The sequence below is a fragment of the Sorex fumeus genome, unplaced genomic scaffold, assembly GCF_029834395.1.
Source record: "Sorex fumeus unplaced genomic scaffold, SorFum_2.1 ptg000010l, whole genome shotgun sequence".
NCBI lineage: Eukaryota > Metazoa > Chordata > Mammalia > Eulipotyphla > Soricidae > Sorex > Sorex fumeus.
Window position 1 is genome coordinate 44,083,554 of NW_026606067.1, and position 22,172 is coordinate 44,105,725.

The 22,172-nt window shown below is 40.1% G+C and overlaps 1 protein-coding gene across 2 annotated transcripts in view; it reads left to right on the top strand.

Annotated features, from left to right (window-relative positions):
• Nucleotides 1-22,172, top strand: part of KCNMB2 (potassium calcium-activated channel subfamily M regulatory beta subunit 2) — a 367,680-nt gene that overhangs the window by 340,608 nt on the left and 4,900 nt on the right. For both annotated transcript variants that reach the window (XM_056110680.1, XM_056110682.1), the window contains exons 3-4: nt 4,061-4,231; nt 8,189-8,384. In XM_056110680.1, coding sequence (XP_055966655.1) covers nt 4,061-4,231; nt 8,189-8,384 — 367 coding nt within the window. The remainder of the gene's footprint in view (nt 1-4,060; nt 4,232-8,188; nt 8,385-22,172) is intronic.

The window sequence follows — 22,172 nt, forward strand, 5'->3', positions numbered from 1 at the left end:
TCTCTACCTAGGTACACATAACTTACATTTGGAGATGTTTGTTCCATTGAGAGCAAATGGAATGTCAGGAATAAGATCATTTCTATAAACATTGTCTTCGTGAGATTCAGCTATAGTCCAACCTTTCCACACTCACAGTCAAAGTCAGCCAGCATTTGTGCTGATTGGCTAATGTTTGGTGTTATTAGAATGATGTCATCAGCGAAGCAGAGGTGGTGTAGTTGCCAACCATCTATATTCACTCCCATTTCTTCCCATTCTAGTCGTCGCATGACATTCTCGAGGGTGGCACTGAAGAGTTTGGGTGAAATGGTATCACCCTGAAGAACACCTCTCTTGACATGAATGATCACTTCCTTGTAGAATGGTGAGAACCTGGTAGTGAATCCAAAATTGGATTTCAGAAGGGAGAACGTTGGGAATGACATATCCTTCCTGCGGAATTTGGTATGTGGACAGGTAGATGTGGCTACTGAAGAGATCTGAGTAGAAGTCATGAATAATCTTCTCCATTGCCCTTCTGGAAGATGAAATTGATCCATCAGGCCGTCGGAGGGCAGTCATCTTGGTCTTGTAGTTGGCGAAGGACAGGCAGGCGTTGCAAATGCTTTTCCCGGCTTCTGCCGCATCTGCCAGCACTGCTGCTCTTCTCTCTTTGAGATCTTCCTTTATCACTTCTCTGCACTACTTTGCAAGCTCGGATGTTCGCTTGAGGTTGCCTGAGGCTTGCGCCAAGCCACCTTGGCAAATGAGCTCAATCCTGGTGACAGGAGAGGTGTTTGATCATTGTATAACCAAGACTTAAACCTGAAAGCTTAGTAACTTTTCCCACAGTGATTCAATAAATAAATATAAGAAGAAAAAAATAAATAAATAAAATTATGAAAATACAAAGTAAGGTGAACTTCATGCCCAATTCAATCAGCTAATCAGTGGCTGAATAAATAGTAGTACTCCTACGTAAAAAAAAAAAAAAAGAGTTTTCAAAGACAGGCGTCTTTTGTTACCCAGTAAATACAATGGGTCTCATTCCCCTGACCCTGAAAGAGCCGCCAGTAAATTACCCACTCTCCCTTTTGTTTTTCTGAGCAAGATCATAGATATCACATTTGACCTAGATGGTCACAATCATTTTTCCCTCTTCTGGGAGAGGGAATATAGTACTGTAGCACTGTCGTACCATCCTCCCGTTTTTCATCGATTTGCTCGAACGGGCACAGTAACGTCTCCATCATGAGACTTGTTGTTACTGTGTTGGCATATCGAATACGTCACAGGTAGCTTGCCAGGCTTTGCTGTGTGGGCAAGATACTCTCAGTCGCTTGCTGGGCTCTCGAGATACATATATCTCAAAAAAATCTTCCAAATCATGTGAAGAATATTTTGTATTTATTTCCAAACTGTGATTTGTGTTTAAATTACTTACTTGGATCATTTTGATTTGCTGCTTCTAGTTCTGGTGACATAACTGATGGATTACTCTGCCTCTTTCTAATAGGTATAGACAGACATAAGTGATGCTCTCTGTCAGCCTAACAATAGAACTGTGAGACTGTTGCTCTTCCTTGCTGTTTTCTACCCAAAGGAAATGCAAAGCCCCATGGCAGCCATCAGAATGAAATTCATACGAAGAAAAATAATAGCAAGATAACAGCACATTATTATTTTACATGTCTCTGAAACCATTCGCATTCAGGCTTCCCCTGGCACTGACCCTTTTTTACCACTAATGGACACCACTTGTTTTTTCTATTGTTGTTATTATTTTATCCAAGTTAATAATTGGTCCAGTCCAAAGCTTTATTACAAATCCCACGTTTGACTTGTTTGTTTTCCAAAAGAGCAGGGAAACAGGATGGATGTGGGCAGCCAGAAAAAGTCAAAAACAGGATAAGCCGGTGAATGCAGAACTATTAGTCATGGCTGTTGGAGAGCAACAATCGTGCCGGATTCACAGGGCTTTAGCCATGAGAATGGTGAGGAGCCAAGAGTCAGAGTGAAAAGGAGTCAGAAAGAACAAAGTCATAAAAAGAGGAAGCACAAAGCCTGCTGTTTAGCTGCAATTCTCCCACTCTGTTGAGCTTGCTCTTCAAGGACAGAATTGCACAAACTACCCCCAGCGTTAAAATAATAAGCGAATTGGTTTAATTTTACACTCCAATAAGCCCATTCGTTTCTTTCCCTAAAACTTTTTTTAAAGAATGTTGAGTACATACATATTTTCCTGCCTTTTTTAGCAATACAAAATATTTAACAACAAGGCCAGGATGAACCACCCAACCAGCATGCCCACCCTGTGCACAATATGAAATACAGGCCCTAAATATACACATAACTGAACAAATAGCCCTCTTTTCTCTCCCTACAAAGTTTCACTCTGTGCTCTATTTTGGTTTCTTTTCTAAGCAGAAAATTAGTGATGAAAATTCTACAGGATCTTCTGAAGTTATTCTTGTGTATATTGGCCTTTTGCCTAGAACTGGTAAAAAAAAGACATTGACTTTTTTTTCTCTATCTTCAGTCCTCTCTGTGCCCTTCTCTCCATGACAAGTTCTAAAGGCCAACAACTCCCATTGAAAGCTTCCCTTCTAGAAATGAAAAATAGAAGAGAGTCCAACCCTTGTGAAAATATGTGAGCAATGACTGACTTCTTGTATTTGTGAATCTCTTCAAGATTCTAGTACTCCCAATAATTTCTCTTCTTAAATGCATCCCCCAGGAGATCCTGTTCAAAGTATACTCCTCTACTCACGAACTTTATGCCCTATTCATTTCCTTGTCATGGTGTCTTTCAGAAACTATTTGGCACGCAGTAGTGGTTCGAGGTCTTCAGATGCTCAGATCATGAAGCCTTAACGTCATACTCCAATTTTCAATAGGAGCATCTATTAGATAATTTCCTCCATGATGCTAATTAATTTCTCATCTCATTATAATATAATTATAATTAACCATTACAATGTAATTAAACATGATTTTTCATTTTTTAGAAAACTGGAAATCGAAAGAGCTGATCACACAGCTAGTTAGCAGTGATTTGGTTTCTAAACCTGAGATGCAATTTGAGCGTTTAGTTTATTTGTTTGGCTGTTTGGGAGCCACATCTGGTGGTCCCAGGGCTAACTTATGGCTCTGCACTCAGTAATCACTACTGGCATTCTTGGGGAGTCATATGGGATGCTAGAGATGAAATCTGGGTCTGCCACATGCTAAGCAAGCAACCGACCCACCATACTATTTCTCCTGCATAATATTCACTTTGAATCCGGTCTCACATTCCAGAACATATGTTGCTGCTTGAAAATAAAAAGACAAAAATGCAAATTAATTAAATGAGTCAAAGTTGTAATGTCTGGCCTTTGTTTGACTGACATGTTTTTTGACTCACTCAAGTGTTTACACAAATAAACAAAAAGGCCACATTGCTTATCAATCTCAAGTCAAGTGAGGACATAAGCTGAGAAAAATTTTAACTAAAATAAGTTGCCTATAACTACTATGGGAATATAGGGATTAAATGAATAGATTCCTAATATATTTTTTATTTATGTGAATTAATGCTCTTTTAGATACTCTGAGAGAATAAAAGATCAAAGGTGACCAGTTGGAGGTTAGATATAGCTAATGCAGCAAATCCCTATTTAAGGATTGAATGGATTTTTCTCTTTCCTTTAGATTTAGGAAGTAAGGAGAAAGCATTACTAGTTACACATGGGATTCAAGTGAAGAATAAAAAATGTTTCTGTCAGTATTGTGCACTTGTTTGTTTGGTGCGAGTGCACACAAGCAGGAGTGTATTCATTGTCTCTCTGTCTCTGTCTCTCTGTCTCTCTGTCTCTGTCTCTCTCTGTCTTTCGTCTCCGTCTCTGTCTCTCTGTCTTTGTCTCTCTCTGTCACTCAGTATGCATATGTATGTGATGTAAGCATCAATTCAGTTGCGCTCAAACATGTTGTGAAGGCTCTGCGTTAGAAAGGCTCAGGCAGGATCATACCTCCTTCTCTGAGGGGCATGCTGTTTAACTGTGACCTTCTTGTAAGACTCTATTATTTTCAACCACAGAAATATTTACCAAAAAATCAAGGACCATGACCTGCTGGACAAAAGGAAAACTGTCACAGCCCTGAAGGCAGGAGAGGACCGTGCCATTCTCCTGGGGCTGGCCATGATGGTGTGCTCCATCATGATGTACTTCCTGCTGGGAATCACACTCCTGCGCTCATACATGCAGAGGTAATGCCTTTAGCGCTCGGGCACTCACCTGTCTCCTCTCCTCCCTCTTCACCAGCCGACCAACGCTGAGGGCCTCTTCCCCACTTTCTTTTCATGAAGAACTCTGAGCTGTGCCTGGTATTATTCAATATCATCATAATTTCAATTACCTAATAATAATGATAGAAATGTTTCCACGTGTGAACTGCTTATTATTATGTAAATAGACTTTCCACACGGTATTTAATTCTCACAACTGCTGTCTGATGTTGATATAAATACATTCATTATAGAACGGACAAAATTGAGGTTCATGATCACATAATTCATTCCAGTGGCACAAAACTTTCGTGTCTAACAGAGCTACGATTCACATCCACTGTCCACTAATTCCAGAGTCCTGATCCTTGCCTCTTCACCAATTCTCCAACCCCATTCCTTTCCCATTTGCCATCCCACTCATCAGTGGTTCTCACATGTTTTCATCTCCTGAGAAACTAAAAGAATAAAGTATGAATGCCCAGACCCCACCATCATCACTGCTCTGAGCTCAGTTAGCCGGAGTGGGGCCAGACACCAGTAGCTTTTCAAACTCTACAGGTGATTCTAGCAAGCTATCAAGGCTGAGAAAGACTTCTGTATATCGACTTTTAAAACTACCAAATGTTGAACCCTCTTCAATTTAGTATTTGCCCTAGGTTTACTGAAGAGCTAGAAAAGCAATTAAATAGTGAGATAGTAAGTGTCTTTCCCCCTGAGTCAGTCACATGATAAATCCCTGCAGCATCTCTCGCCAACTGTTGCCCATAAATTGGACACTTGGAGCAGAGGCGAGCCAAGCATCATTCTAACTAATGGGGAAAATCTGACAGTAGTTTCAGCAAAAAGATACGAGGCCCTTACAAATGAAAAATTGAGGTTTCAATTCAAGAGAATCAAACCACTCTGTGACATTCATTTCTCCACCTAAATTAATACTTTCATTTTAGAAGCAAGAATCTTGCTGAAATACAGTAATTTGCTAAAATTAAGGCATCATCTTTCCCATTTGTGGCGGCTCCGCTCTGTGTCTTGCTGCCTTCAGCTGTGCTCCTTCTCAATGAAAGCGCTGATGCCTCCGGCCCCAAGTGCTCGCTAATTCCAACACCACTTTCAGCCCCTCACATCTGCTTCAAACTGTTACAGAATTTTTTCCCCTCCTGTTTAGAAGCAAAAATCTAACCATCTCTTTTCCCCTCAGGAAAATATAATTTGCCACAACAGAGAGGGTCAGGGCTCCTATCATTGTTCTGGCTTAGAACTGGACATGAGAAGGAGGTACGGGGTTTCTGTGTGTACACGTCCAGTGGAAGGAAGGGGTATTCAGCTGCAAGGAAAACACGCTGCTTTCTAATTACTGTGGCGATCAGCTTATGTGCGAAGCAAGACATTAATTGCTGGTGCTACTTCTTAATCACAAACGTTACCCTTGATCATAAAATTATAAGCCATTTAGAATGAAAAGCTGACCATTGGGAAGTGAGATTTTGTGTGTGCATGTGTTTTAATCTTTCTTGCTGAGATGTCTAAGAGTGTTAACATGAACACATTAATGTCTGCATTGACAAATCTTTCTCATTCTTTTCTTCCTTTATCCTTCTTCTCTTTCCCTCACTCCCTTCCTTCCTTTTTCTTTCCCTCCTTTTCTTTATTTTGGAGAGCTCACTTTTTTTAAATTTATTTACTTTTTTAATGTAATTGCTATTTATTCAGCCATTGATCAGGCTGATTGAATTGGGCATGAACTCCACCTTACTTTTTTTTCCTTATTATAATTTTTTTATTGAATCACCGTGAGAGCAGTTACAAAGCTTTCAGGTTTAAGTCTCGGTCATACAATGATGAAACACCCGTCTCTTCACCAGTGCCCATTCTCCACCACCAAAAACCCCAGTATACGCCCCATCCCACACACTCCCCCTACCTGTGGGGCAGATGATTTCAACATTACTCCCTCTCTCTCTACTTTGATTACATTCAATATTTCTACACCAGATCCAGCATTATTATTTGGGATTTTACCCCAACACTCAGATCTGCCGAAAAGGCAACCATAGACAATTTGTTTTCTATTGCTGATTATGAATAGCATATGATGACGCATGGCCGCAATAGCGGCCACGCAATTTTGGAATTCCAAAATTTTAACAATTAAATCTGGAGGGATCTCTGCCAAAACCTGCTGGGTTCTGAGATTTGTTCCTGAGTCTCTGGGATCATGGTCGTTAAGCAGCTTGATCAGGAGCCAGAGAGGCCATTCGTGGGCAGCAACCTGGGGTCTCATTGGGACAGGGAGGAAAGGGTCGGTTCCACGCCCATCCCATGAGGCCCCATGTGTCTTGTCACTGTGGACCCAAACCTGACTGTCCAATGGCCTCAGGAGGATGACGGCCACTGAGCCACCAAGGGGGAGCAGGCAGAGGACAGCACCCTTTCCCCTTTGGGGTGGCCCGTCACCAGTAACCTACTGTGGGGACCAGATGCATTTTTTCCAAAAGCCACTGGGTTCCGAGATTTGTTTCTGAGTCTCTGGGATTACGGCCATTAAGCAATTTGGTCAGGAACCAGAGAGGCCTTGCCTCCAATTATATAGCTGAGCCAGGGGTGGTTTGTGTGTGTGTCTCCCATATACCTAACTTTTGGCCATTTGCTTTCTTGGTAAACTTTGCCTCAAGTTGTTTGGATCTGGCCAAAGGCACAGCAGCAATTTTGGGATATCTAGAAGTCTGAAGGCACCATTAGGCTGCTGATGCACTCGCCTCACAGGTACAGATTGACCTGATGGCAGCACAATACACGAAGAGAGCTCACTTTTAATTTTGTCCTATCACAAAAATTTTACATCACATGGAAGACTGTTTGAAATCTAGTTTTCAACCAGTAGGTTATAATTGTGGTGTGACTAAAAGTATGGGACTATTATTCCAATGGTATTCATATCAAGAATAAATAAAATTATGAGTAACTGTCAAATTTTTCATCTTAATTATGTTATTCCTATTGTTTTTATACTTCAAGTTTTGCCTTACCATACAAATCAAACAGAAACTACGTCATGATCCTCTTGGCTCTTAGAAAGTAAAAACTTCTGAGTTTAAAAAAAATTAATTGAAATAATATTGAATAATGTGATATATAGTCTCAAATATGCTTGTCCATGGTATTACTCAGGACAAAGTGCAATACCATGGAATGATCTTGGGTTTTAAAGAAATAAATGATTTGGTGAAATCACAGTTCCCATAATGTATAAGCTATTTCCATACATGTTACCCTATTTCTCTGACTCTTAATTCACACACCTTTAAAATGAATCGATATCCAAATCATAGGGTTGTTGGGATGATAAGAGAAAATTGCATACGTAGAGCACAGTTATAATAAAGAGTGCTCAATGGTGCTTTTGGCATAATCAAAGTCTGTGCTTATCTTCTCTCCATATGAGAAAAACATATAGAAAGAAATACATCACTATCTGCTCCCCTCCAATTGGACCCCATTTCTCCATCTCTTTGTCTCCACCTCTCTCTGATCTTCTAAACCTCTTCTGCCTATAAACAGGGTAGACATAAGCACTGGGCCATGACAGGAAGCTTCTCATTACATAGAAATACAGAGAGCAGGCTGTGATATTAAATGATTCTTTATTCTTACCAGTGAATTTGATAAGGAAAACATTCCAAGTTAAATCAAGCACTGGAGAACATTCTGCTACAGCTAATGAAACTTGGAAAAGTTCTCCGCTCCCAGGCAAATTCTGAGCCTGTTTATATTACAGTTTGTTTAAAGTGTCTCCATTCAAACACATAGACTTCAACACGTAAATTTCATTATAGATTTGAAAAAGATTCTTGAGCTAACTTGCTGACAGATACTCCCCTCTGATTTTGCCTTCCTGGCTGTGAGTTTTCACGTCTGTTTACTCTCCCTTCTCTGTAGTGTTTGGACGGAGGAGACTCAGTGCACTTTGCTGAACGCTTCCATCACAGAAACATTTAATTGCTCCTTCAGCTGCGGTCCAGACTGCTGGAAACTCTCTCAGTACCCCTGCCTGCAGGTGTATGTGAACCTGACTTCTTCTGGGGAAAAGCTCCTTCTCTACCACACTGAGGAAACGATGAAAATAAATCAGAAGGTAGGAGCGTGGATCTCACATTGAATTTCCGTCAGTTCAGTTCCCACAGAGCCCCCAGAGCCTGACCCATCGCTCCCTCTGCAGTTCCCCTTTGCCGGCATGAAAGGAAAATCCCACTAGGAAGCAGACTCTGCCTCATCCACTCCCATAACTCACTATCGACTCTTCCTCAGGAAATGTTTACTTTCTGCTCACGTCCAAGTTCCCCTTTGGGTCCTGTAGATTTAGCTTTCCCTCTCATTCAGGAGAGTAAATGTCCCATCCTTACTTAGACACACTGACTGGGTCTTTCAAAGTCAATATACAGCCCAGACAGAGCTGTGGAAGCCCTGAAAACCAGGCATTTGTCATATAACTGTGGCGACCTGCCTTTTGCTTTTGTACAGTCATTCACACAGTGGTAGGGTGTATGCCTTGCACGCTCTGCTGAGCCGGGTTCAATTCTTCCACCCCTCTCAGAGAGCTCAGCAAGCTACCGAGAGTACCTCTCCCACACGGCAAAGCCTGGGAAGCTCCCCGTGACGTATTCAGTATGCCAAGCACAGTAACAACAAGTCTCAAAAATGGAGATGCTACTGGGCCCACTGGAGCAAAATCGATGAACAATGGGAGGACAGTGTTTGTTTGTTTGTTGTCATGTGGTTCATCGTATGGTCTGAGGGATGGAATAGCCTCTTGGAGCTTCAGCTTCCTTTCCTCTTAAAAAGGTGCTGACAGGGTTGGAGCGATAGTACAGTGGGTAGGGCGTTTGCCTTGCCGACCCGGGTTCAATTCCCAGCATCCCATATGGTCCCCCAACCACTGCCAGGAGCAGTTCCTGAGTGCATGAGCCAGGACTAACCCCTGAACATCGCCGGGTGTTACCCAAAAAGAAAAAAAAAGGTGCTGACAGTGGCCATCTTGCCAGGTTATTGTGAGGCTCAGAGCAGAAGAGGCATGGTGTCTTCTCTGAGGAGACCATCAATCCTTGGGGGCAGTGTGGGTGACATATATTTTCCTTCATGTTGATTTTGTTTAAAGAAGCTAAATTTTCTGACACTAATATCATCAGGTCCTCCTGGTAGAGCTCAATATATATAGGTATTAAAACTATACCTACATTTTCATATTTATAAGTTCTGGGATGACAAAAAAAATCTCAACAGAAGAAACAAGCCCAGGGGCTGAAGAGATACTACAGCACGTGGGGTGCTTGCCTTGCACATGGCCAACTGGGATTCCATCCCCAACATCCCATAAAGTCCCTGAGCCCTGCCAGGAGTGATTCCTCACCACAGAGACAGGAGTAAGTTTTGAGCACTGGGTGTGCACCCCCCTCCACACGCACACACACAAACAAAAAAGTAATCAGGCTTTTCTAATTTCAAGTTAAATCTGTAGTGTAGGATTTATGTCAGTAATTGAAGGAACCAGAATTTTAGTATATGTCAAAACCACTTCCGAATAGAATAATTAAAGCACGACTTGTTAACAGAATATAGTCCTCAAGAACTCTAGCTTTTCTTATAAGAAATCTTGATTTTTATTACAATTGCCAGCATGTAAGTGAAATGAGCAGCACATATCAAAAAAAAAACACAGAAGCTTCAGGAGATGAGGCCTGAGATGTGGCCCAGCATTAGATCACTTGACTTCTTTGACAATTCCTGGGTTTGATCCCGTAAGGTTTGCTGGAACCAAATGCTGAAAGGTTGAGATAGTGACAATCCCAGAATCAAAGACCAACCTGCCCCCTAGCGCAGAGGACAGGACTTATGGCCCACTGGCGCCAGGCAGCTCCCAGGCTGAATTCCATACTTCCCTACCTCAACCCGCTACAGATGACAGAAGGCCGAACCAAGCACACCCATTTCACTGATGTCTGTTCCCTTTATTCTTTATTTCCCACCCAAGACAACTTAAAATCCCACTTAGACTTTCCCAGGGAAGGGTTCTATTCAAGCCTTGGCAGAGACCCATAGTGTCCACCTGGGACCACACCCCAAAAAGTTTCTCTCTCCCATTTTTTCACTTCACTCATCTTCTTTCTCTGTCTCTCTCTCTATATATATTATATACATATATATATATATATATATATATACACAATATATAACTGTAACTCTGTAACACTGTCCTTTCGTTGTTCATCTATTTGCTCAAGTGGGCACCAGTTAACGTCTCCATTGTGAGACTTGCTGTTACTTTTTTTGGCATATCAAATACATCACAGGGAGCCTGCCAAGCTATGTATATATACATATATACATCTATACATATATACTATATATGTATAAATTTTTTTCAGTGACAGGTCATAAACTTGTGCCACCTGTAACCCTCCATATTGATGTACCTTACAGTGAGACTGTCCTAGCCTACAATGAGAACCCCCACCCTGCTGTGAGACTCCCTACCCTACAGTGAGGCCCCCTACTCTACAGTGAGACCCCCTAGCCTACAGTGAGACCCCTACCCTACCATGAGACCCCTACCCTACCATGAGACCCCTACCCTACTGTGAGACCCCTACCCTACCGTGAGATCCCCTACCCTACAGAGAGACCTTCTATTCTACAGTGAAGAGAGAGAGAGCGCCTCAAAATTTGATGCTAAAATAGAGAATTTTTTGTGACATATTGGCATATGTCCTTATGTCAATTTGTCTTTACTTTGGTGAGGATATACATCTTATATTTGATTACAATGATTTACAAATATCTCTGAGGACACAGGGTAAGGAATCTTTCAAAAAATGTCACTTGGAAATGTCTATTCTGATTGATTTCCTTTCCTTTGTGGTCACTGAAAACAATATAGTTCCTCCTCTGTTCCGCAAATGTTGAAAGCTTACCTTTAGAGATGCGGTTGTGTTTCAAAGTGTTTGTTTTTCAATATATATTCTCAAGTCAGATTTTTAAATCAAACCTGATCTATTATAATAACTGCCTATAAAACTTGCAAATCTCCCTGGAGTTGGAAATAGATCGAAGTTGAATAGATGCCCAAAAATGATACACATTTCCATTTTAATGTGTTATCACTAGAGTTAATGAATGCATTATTGCTATAAATGGGGAATGAAACTAACATAGGAGATCTCAGGTAAAAAGAGTAATTAGGGGCTGGAGTGAGAGCACAGTGGGTATACTTCTTACCTCAGTAACCTGAGTTCTACTATCAATGCCCACTGGTATTGATCTTTGTATTTTGCTTCCTCCATTCAATTCAGTATCCTTACATATAACTGAACGCACTTGTCTTTTTTCCTTCTGACTTCCTGGTACAATCCTTTGAGCCCCATCGCCTTTTTTCTCTTTATGTTGCATTTTAATAGAAAAAGTTTTCTCATTTCAGTGTAGCCCTTGAACTACAATTTCAGTGTAGCAATTTTTCTAATTTTTGATATTGTTATGCTTTGTGTCCATATTTCAAAAATTTTTACCTATCCAGAGGTCTTCTAAATTATCTTCTTAAATTACTATTATTTTTTCTTTTTTAGTATATAATCTGCACATACTGCTATATAAGTACCACGTGCTAACCTATTATGCCACTGGGCTGGACGATAGCTCAGTGGGTAAGACGTTTGCCTTGCACACAGCCGACCCAGGTTCGATTCCTCCATCTCTCTCGGAAAGCCCAGCAACCTACTGAGAGTATCCCGTCTGCATGATAGAGCCTGGCAAGCTCCCCATGGAGTATTTGATATGCCAAAAACAGTCACAACTCTCACAATGGAGGCATTATTGGTGCCCACTTGAGCAAATCAATGAACAACGAGAGGACAGTACTACAGTGCTACAGTATATACTCTGCCTGTAATTGAGTGGGTTTTTTTTGTTTTTATTATTGAATTTTGGGTCACATTCAGTGGTGCTTATGTACTGCTCTTGGCTCTGTATTCAGAGATCACTCCTCACAGTGCTCAAGGAACTGTGTCGACTGCATTCAATACTTTACTTACTGGACTGTCAAACATGTCATTGAGTTTTATTGGGAATAAGGTTTCTTGTGTTTGTTTTTAATATGAACAGCTATTCATCTAAAGGCATTTATGAAAGAGACCACCTTTCTTTACTGAGTTATATTTACAATCCAACTTTCCCTATCTCTTCTATTTGCCTATAGAGTATAACTTCTAATATTGAATAATAAAGGAAATTGAAACATTTTATTTTATTTACTTTTCCCAACCTGTATTTGTTATTATTCATTCCACATATACATTAAGGTAACAGACATTTTTATCGTTTTGAAGTGAATACTGGGGATTTTCTATTTTCATTATTCTTAATTTCTTCTTTAATTTTCCATCTGGGAACTTTTTCTATGGCCTAAGAAAATTATTTGCATTAATGTAATGTTATCTTGGAATTGTCTCTGCTTCTGTCTAAATATTTTTATTTCAATTTCATTTTTGAAGGATATAATTACTGAGTACAAAATTCTAAATTAACTCTTATTCTGTTTCTGTACATTGAAAATATTCCTTCTAGTGAATATTGTTACTATTTGGAAATCAGCTCTCAGTCTAATTGCTGTTTCTTGGAAGGTAATCTTCTATGTTAAATAATATTTTCCTTGGTTTTCTCAAGTTTAATTAACATGGGCAAAATGCGTGCGTATTTCTATGTAGCTGCTTAGTATTCTGAGGACCTCTTTTCTTGATTCTTATTGTTCCTTGTCAATTTCAGGAAGATTTAAGCCATTAACTCAAAAAATATTGTCTCTGTTTTTTCTACTCTACTTTTTCTCTAGTGATCTTACTTTAAATTTACTCATAGTGTCCCTGTATGTCTTGCTCTCTTTGATATGCTCCCTCTTTTTGCCTCTCTGTGCTCTGTTCTGTATATGACCTTTCTTCTAATTTACAGTTCCTTCCTGATCTCTGACAGATCTACTAATAAATCCAGTCTTTGAATTCTTAAATTCTCTGGTTGTATTTTCTCATTCCTAAAAAATATATTTGAGTCCTTTTCATCATTTCTAGTTTCCTAACATAGTTTCATTCTAGACTTCTACATAAAAAGTAAAATTAGTTTTTATGCTACTTTGATTACTTCAATACCTAGATCCCCTGTGTGCTTGTTTAATTTTTTTCTTCTCTGCTTTATATTTCATGTTTCCTATGTCTGATCATTCTTACTGTGTCAGATGTCACATTTATAAATTTATAAAAATAGCTATAAACCTAGAATGGTGCCATTATACTACTTTTTCCCCAAATTACTTTTCTCTGCTTCTGCCAGGTCCCTAGGCTTACTCAGTCACCCCATTATAATTTTATATATTGAGGTATTTGAGGTATTCATGTCTGAGCTGATATCCCTAAGAGGGACATTATAAGACCAGGGATATCACCTTTCAAAGCTAATCCCTCACCAAATAAAATAGGAGGAAGGCATCAAGATATCACTTAATAAGCTCCCAATCATAATTCTTAGTTCATAGTTTAGACAATATTGTCTAAAATGTAATTCAGACTTCTATGCTCTCTCTCTCTCTGCTTCTAAAATCAGCAAATATACCCAGAGGAGAAACAGCACCAAATACTAGTCACCTTCCTGGCTCTCTTCTTTACTGTCTTCAGAGCTGTCCCTGTCTCTAATACATGTTGAAGACATCCGTATCTTTCTATCAGTGGGCATTAAGTAGCCTAAGGGATATTCAGTATGTTCTTTTGGAGAGGGGAGTTAAAATATCATCTATAGTCTAATTCTCTTTTACCTTATCTTTTCAGTCTTATCTTTTAGTTAGTTGAGAGTATAAACTCTCCCAACTAACTAAAAGATAAGACTTTACAATAATTATCAAAAATTGGTCCTAGTTTTATTAAGACACCTAAAGTACGACAGACAATGTTTGATCTGACACAACTGGAGGCAAGAAGGGCGTCCATGGAGGAAATATCCAAAGAGATTTCACGTTTTAAATGTTCACCTCCTCCCATCTATTTTTTTAATTTATTTTTATTTTTGATTGAATCACCATGAATTACAAAGTCATGAAAATATTCGTGATTGAGTTTCAGGCATATACTGCTCCAACCCCAATCCCTTCACCAATGTCACTACCCTCACCCAATGTCCCCAGCTTCTCTCTGAAACTCACCCTCCCCCTCGTCCTAGTGTTCCCGTCCCTAACTTATCACCCCCACCTCTGCCCCAGTGCCAAACTTTCTGCCGAAGACCAGTTCTCTTGCTCTTCTTTTCCGTTGCCAAGGGACATTTGATATTCCCCTTTGAGGTTTCCTTCTGTCCCATATGTGAGAGAGATCATTCTGAGAGTGTTTCTTTTTCCTGATTTCACTTAATATTATACTCTTCAGATGCATCTACGTCGCAACAAATCACATAATTTTAACCTTTTCTTAAGGCTGCGTAGTATTGCACTGGAGTGGAACAGAGGGAGGGAAAGCACTTGAAATCCCATGCCCAACCTCTTGTAGGCATTAAAATAGGTAAAGGTAAAGGCCCTCCCATTGATCGTCGATTTGCTCGAGCGGGCCCAGTAACGTCTCCATTGGAGACTTTGTTGTTACTGTGTTTGGCATATCGAATACTCTCGGTAGGTTGCATTAAAAGGCATTAAAATGAGACTTCTTAATCTAAACTGATAAGTTGGCATGATTTGGCGGACCAAAAAACTGTGTAACGGCCTTTGGGAGAGATGAATGGGTGTCAGGGTGCCTGTCACAGGGCTATAAAAAGAGTTATAAAATGTGACTCAGTATTAAATTATTGTGGTTGCTGAATTCCTCGATGTTGATCTCCACCAGGAGTTCAATCCTCATTTACCCACTAGGGATTCTCAGAGCATGCCTGAAATTAAGGTTGGATTTAATATGGTTCATGCAAGAAGAAGAAAACATATTCACTTTTTTATATGTAGTATAATACCATATGTTTTATGTACAGATGTCATGAGAAAGACAGCTTTTTATAATCTGTTTGTTTTTATCAACTATATTTTAGATTTTACAATAGTGTTAAAGTTTATGGTATCGATGTACAAAATAACTATACTCCACTTCTATCACTGTATCCATGAATATCCAACCAGTGTTCCTAGGTTACCTCCAGTGTAATCTTCTTCTGTCCCCCACTGTTTATTTATAAAATACTGTAATCCAGGGTCAAGGGTTTGTCATCAGGATTAGTTTTCTTCTTGTCTTTTGTTTTTTAATGAAGAATAGTTTTGTAATAGTTCTATAAATTAGCCAATCATTTACAACTCTTAACTTAGACTTCTGGGTTTCCTAAAGGTAAAGGTAAAGGCCCTCCCGTTGATCGTCGATTTGCTCGAGCAGGCCCAGTAACGTCTCCATTGGAGACTTTGTTGTTACTGTGTCTGGCATATCGAATACTCTCGGTAGCTTGCCAGGCTCTCCGAGAGAGGCGGAGGAATCGAACTCGGGTCGGCCATGTTGGCCGCTTGTAAGGCGAACGCCCTACCTGCAGGTGCTATCGCTCCAGCCTAAATCCAAAGAATATGTGTGTCTACACCAGGGCTTCTCTATCTCCACACTGGTGACATTTGGTGTGATTTCTTTGTTTTCTGTGAAGGTAGGATAGATCCTTGTCCCATACTTCGTAGGATGTTTATCAGGACCTCTGGTCCCTACCCTCTGGATGGCTCATATTCTCCCTTTCATCGTACAATAAAAAAATACTCCTAAACATTGCAGAACCACTCCAAAACCCACGGCTACAGTATTATTTAGCTACAACCCTGGATACTACGAGATCTTAAAATTCTATGCAGAGATTTTAGCATCGAGCACCTCTGCTGAAGAAAATAAAATGAAATGGAAAGACTAAATGGTAAATAGGGGGAACCCTACGTTTTGTGTCTGCTATATTCCATGTGCATAGCGCTACAATAAGAGTTTTATATAAATCATCCTTGGTCTTGGATTACAAAACTGAGACTTTCAAGCAGTGGGAAAATGAGAAGTGACAATGAAGAGGTGGATTGGAGATTGCACAGGGGCAGTTATAGAGGGTCTTGGACACTTTAGGAGGGATATAATAATTTTGCACAAAATACTATAAACATTAACACTATTTCAGCCATGTTACCTAAACTATAGTCAAAAAATATAATAAAAAATGTATCTCATTTCTTCCTGAACAAAGCCCTTCTAAGATAATAATGGCCAGATTTAATCAATTGTTTTCAATGTACCAGACCCTCCTGTATAGTATCAAATATTTTTCATAAATGCATACATTAAATTATAGCAGCAACCTACATATTAAGTGTAACTTTTATTTTCATTTACAATAATAAAAATTGGCTTTTTATTTTCATTTATAAAATTGAGGTTTGGAGGTCATAAAACTGCATACATTTATTAAAATCATACACTCACTAGTTCTGAATTAAAATTTAAGTTTTTAACCTCGCTGTGATATCTTAAAGATTAGAAAAACCCTTTAAGAATCCTTCTGAGAAGTAGAATACTGAAAATTTAAAGTTCTATGAAATTCTTATCCTCTGATGATATATTTTAGTGAATGGGTGAAAATTTGACACATTCCATCTTATTCCAAGAAATATTTAGATCAAGTTAAAGGACATGAGCTAAGAATTGACCATCTGTAGTCCACAGGGAAGGCCAGCTTTGTACATTCAGCATCAGTTTACACAAAGTAGATGTTAGACATAGAGCTATTCACCCTGAAAGAAGAAAGAATGCTCATAAATTAACATATGACACCCCTTAATTAGCATCTTAAATGTAAGGATATTAGGATATAAGAATATTTTCATATTTTCAATGTAAGGAAATAAGGATATTTTCATTTGCTGAAAATTCCTATGATCCAGATATTTAGAAATGCTTTGGAAATTGACAAAGTTTAGTCACTCCTCACTCAAGGTGAATTTATGGATAACTAAGGGCTCCTTTGCGTAGAAATGATAGAAAGAATGTAGCCTAAAAGAAATGTCCACTGAGGGGTCGGAGCAATAGTACAGTGGGTAGGGCTTTTGCCTTGGACGTAGCCTAACGGGATTCCATCCCCAGCATCCCATGTGGTCTGCCAAGCACTGCCAAGAGTAATTCCTGCGTGCAGAGCCAGGAGAAACCCTGAAAATCACCGGGTGTCACCGAAAAAGGGGGAAAAAAGACTTTTACTGGGACTGAAGCGATCATACAGGGGGAAGGCACTGGCCTTGTATGGGGCCAATCCCAGTTTGATTCCCAGCACCACCTATGGTCCCCCAAAATACCACCAACACAGAGTGAAGTAAAAGCCCTGAAACAATTAAATGTTTCACAACTAGTGTTCCCCTTGAGGAATTCCAAGATTATTGATTCTAATTCAGTCACCTGTATACTGTTCCTTGGTGAAAGACTAAGATTATCAGGCAGTTTTGACAATTTGATCTTTGTACATAATTTTAGCATTCTTTGTTGTTTTGGAGTTGCTCCGGGGTCCATGAGTATCCATACTCTTGATGATACTTGGGGGACCATGTGATGGCAGGGACTACTCTCCAAGCACACATTCTAGCCCACTGAGCTTCTGTGGCCCCTATTTGGTATTCTTGTTTATATTTTAGACACTTTTGTGAATTGTCTTTTCTGAGTTTTTTCTACTCTGGGATCATAGCAAGATTGAGTTTGTGGATATAGAAAACTAAGAGAATTGTCATCTGATGATGCCTTTTTTTTTATTAGTGAGACACCATGAGGTACAGTTGTAGACTTACAAATTTTGTGCTTGGGTTTCCATTATACAGTGATCAAACACCCATCCCTCCACCAGTGCCCATTTCCCACCACCACGAATTCCCAGTATCCCTCCCACCCCCATCCCCCCCAACCTTCCTCTGTGGCAGGGCATTTCCTTTTGTTCTCTCTCTCCTTTTGGGTGTTGTGGTTTGCAAAAGAGGCAATGAGTGGCAATCATGTTTGGTCTATAGTCTACTTTCAGTAGACTGTCATCCCGCTGATGATGCCTTTTGGTGGTCATTCAACTGGCCCTTAGTGGACCTTCTGCATGTTACTAAATCTTAGCTTTCAATAAGTATTATCTTTGTTTTTGATAATTTTATTTCCTTTCTGCTTAGGTACCTCTGAAAATGAGACCAGGCTCTGTGTTTTAAATGTCTTGAGGGATTTGGGATTTTTCTGGGGTGTTTGGTTCACCTACTTGGTTATGCTCAGGAGGTACTCCTGGATCTGTATTCAGGAATTATTTCTGGCAATGCTCAAGGGACCATATGGGATGGGGGATCAAACCCAGCTTGGCTGCAAGCAAACCAAGGGCCCTACCTGCCATTCTATTGGTCCAGCCCCTTAGGTGTTATTTTTAAGGAACTGTAAGTGGTAGAGTGGCCATGTTACTTTAGGACTCCAGTAATTTGCAAGGGGATCTTGCAAGTATCACTCAAAGAAACCTGAGGGCCACTCCAGGTTAGACTGAGCCAGCCCAACTGCCAGGGGATGCTTTCCTGGGGGTCCTGCAGTGTTCAGCAGACCACGTGGAGCCTGGCTTCAAACCTGTACCCTGTGTGCACCCTGTCCCCTATGGCATCTAGAACCCCAGTAGTTCTAAGTTTTAAAGTGCCTGCTTAAGAGCAGTTCAGGGGCTGGAGCAATAGCACAGTGGGTAGGGCGTTTGCCTTGCACGCAGCCGACCTGGGTTCAATTTCCAGCATCCCATATCGTCCCCTGAGCACCGCCAGGGGTACATTCCTGAGCGCAGAACCAGGAGTGGTCCCTGTGCATCGCCGGGTGAGACCCAAAAGGCAAAAAAAAAAAAAAAAAAGAGCAACAAGCAGTTGATGAAATCTGCTCATCAGCTATTTCGTATTTACATGAGTCTCCAAGTTTTTATGACAATTTTGTGGCATTCCTTTCTATGGTAAATGAATGGCAGCTGTATGGAAATGCCTGTCATCTGACAGAAAAGGCTCCATGTCATAAAGAGCTCCATGTTCTGGGGTGCTATAATCCTCAATGCTAATTTTGGAATGAATATTAATAAATTGAATGAATACCTTGGGCTGGAGCAATAGCACAGCGGGTAGGGTGTTTGCCTTGAACAGGGCCAACCCGGGTTTGATTACTCTCTCCCTCTCAGAGAGCCTTGCAAGCTACCGAGAGCATCCCGCCTGCATGGTAGAGCCTGGCAAACTCCCCGTGGCAGATTCGATATGCCAAACACAGTAACAAGTCTCACAATGGAGACATTACTGGAGCCCACTCTAGCAAATGGATGAACAACCGGAGGACAGTGCTACAGTGCTACCAAAAGGGAAATAAACTTTTACTGAACATCAAAACTTTTACTCTATAAAAGCATGTAGAGAGAACCTACTCCTCTTCAACTGAATAAAAGGACTATAATGAAAGGCAAGGTGAAAAGAGAAATCGGATTCACTGTGAACCTGAAAGGAAACATCATGCCTCACCCTCAGAGTTCCATGGTATTGATTATCTGTTGTAAATAATTTATTAGTCAACAGGCTCCAGATTCTAATGTCCTTTGTGGGTCTTTTGTACCTTTCCGCTCAAAAACCAGGCAGAAATTCCATAATAATTACGAAAATTCTGGAAACCCAATAAAGAAAAATCTTCCTCTGGTGATTTTTTACAAGGCTCTGACTAGTACATAAATTCTGAGAGAAACTTCTGGCCCGCCTCTTTGAAGGATGAGCTCTACTGAAAGACTTCTTAGCTTCCTCATGTCTCTTTTCATACCCTGCCCATGCTTTGTATTCTCTTCCTGTTTCCCTCCAGTAGTGGAACCCATTTTTTCTTAATGTTTTAATACCCATACCTGGCACACCACCTAACACATTAATGATGTAAACTGTTGGTTGCGTTTCATTAGATGGCTAACCCTTCCCAGAAATTTGACACTTCCCTTTTTATTGTTTGGTTCTTTTATTTTTATTTTTTAATGTTTGGTTTCTGGACTACACCAGGTGGCATTCAGGGCTTACTCATGACTCGGTGCTCAAGGATAATCCCTGTCCTTGGGGGACCCTATGGGATGCCGAGGATCTAAACTAGGTTGGCCCTACCCTACCTGCTGCATTATCTCTCTGGCCGGACACTTTTTTTCTTATGAAAGAATAAAGAAAAACTCTTTTGTGGAGAAAAGGTTTCAAATTGGCAGCTCTCTTCAACCTTCAGAAGAAAGAGCTGTCTGATCTATGATATATCTAGTCAAACACCTATTCCCACTACTCCCACAGTTTTTAACTTCTTGGATAAAAGTCTGTGACTTTATTTCAACATGTACCTAGCAAAGCATGTCTAAACAAGGTCTGTAAGTTGTTTCTTGAAGTTTCTGTCCACCCTAAGATTCAAAATACTATTAATAACTATTATTAAGATTCTGGAACTATAGCTGGGGAAAAGAACTTTCCAGTGACTTGACAAAGACTGGCAAGAATATTCTATTGCTGAATTTTGTTTCCACAGAAAGGATAGCAGGAAATATCATGTAGAGAGGGAGCCAGGAGAAGTTGACTTGACCCCAAGTTTCTCCAGCTGGGAGTGGAAATGCCATACCTGTCTCTGTGGCTTCCAGTACTCCAGAGGATTTAAAGCTTGGGAAACAGAACAATTCATCCATAAAACTTAAATTAGGAAAAAGAAGCAAATCTAAGTCTTCTACTGAATTGCAATTCCATAGGTTTGCTAGACTGAGGCACAAAAGAAAGAATCTATGACCACGATTTAAAAGAAAGGGGTGGGGATGACTTACCTTGTTGTATGGATATAGCTCAAGTAGTGAGGCGCTTGCCCAGTATACAAGAGACCCAGAGGTTAGTCCCGGGTACCTCATGTTCTTCCTCACCTAGCTCTACTGGGTGTGCACCCTATTTTTTAAAATTTTATTCATTTTGGGGCTGGAGCAATAGCACAGCTGTAGGGCTTTTGCTTTGTGCACAGCCAGCCCAGCCGAGATGGGTTCGATTCCTCTGCCCCTCTCGGAGAGCCCGGCAAGCTACGGGAGTATCTCGCCCTTCATGGTAAAGCCTGGCAAGCTACCCGCGATGTATTTAATGTGCCAAACACAGAAACAAGAAGTCTAAAATGGAGATGTTACTGGGCCCGCTCGAGCAAATTGATGAACAATGGGAGGACCGTGTTTGTTTGTTTGTTTTCATTTTGGTCAGTAGCTAATCATCTTGAGTATCTATAAACATTACTCATTTTTGAATTATATTGTATATATTCCATATTCAATTAAATTGTTGCTATACCACACCTTCATCTATAATATTCTAAAAATACCGGAGTTTCTTTTTTTAATCTATATGACATTTTTCCTATTAATATCCCCTTTTTCCAGATCATGTAGAAATCTTCCATTTGTTGAAATTCATTCTCTGTCCTAAGCCAGTCACATTAAAATATACTCCAAGTATGTAATGAAATTTTAAGTCATTAATTTTTCACCCCAAATTTATACCAGCCTCATAAACATGCAAGGGTCTGTAGTCTGAGACATTGAAACTGAAACCCAGAATTTTTACATAGTTTTAACATAATGTCAAATCTCTCTGAGAACACAAAAGCCATGGGCATGCCATAAGAGCCATCAAACAGGACTCCACTGTGAAAACCATAAAGCTAATTATTTTCTCCTCCTTGGGCGCTTCACTTGACTTGAGGAAATAGCGTGTGGACAAATGTTATATTCCAGAGGAAAACATATTAATAAGAAATAGTAAGGCTTCGAGTTGTTATTTAATCTCACATAAACCCTGCAGTGAGTACTATATAAACCTTACTGTAGAAAGAGGTTGACTCTGAGAAGCCAAGTTCATGTGCCT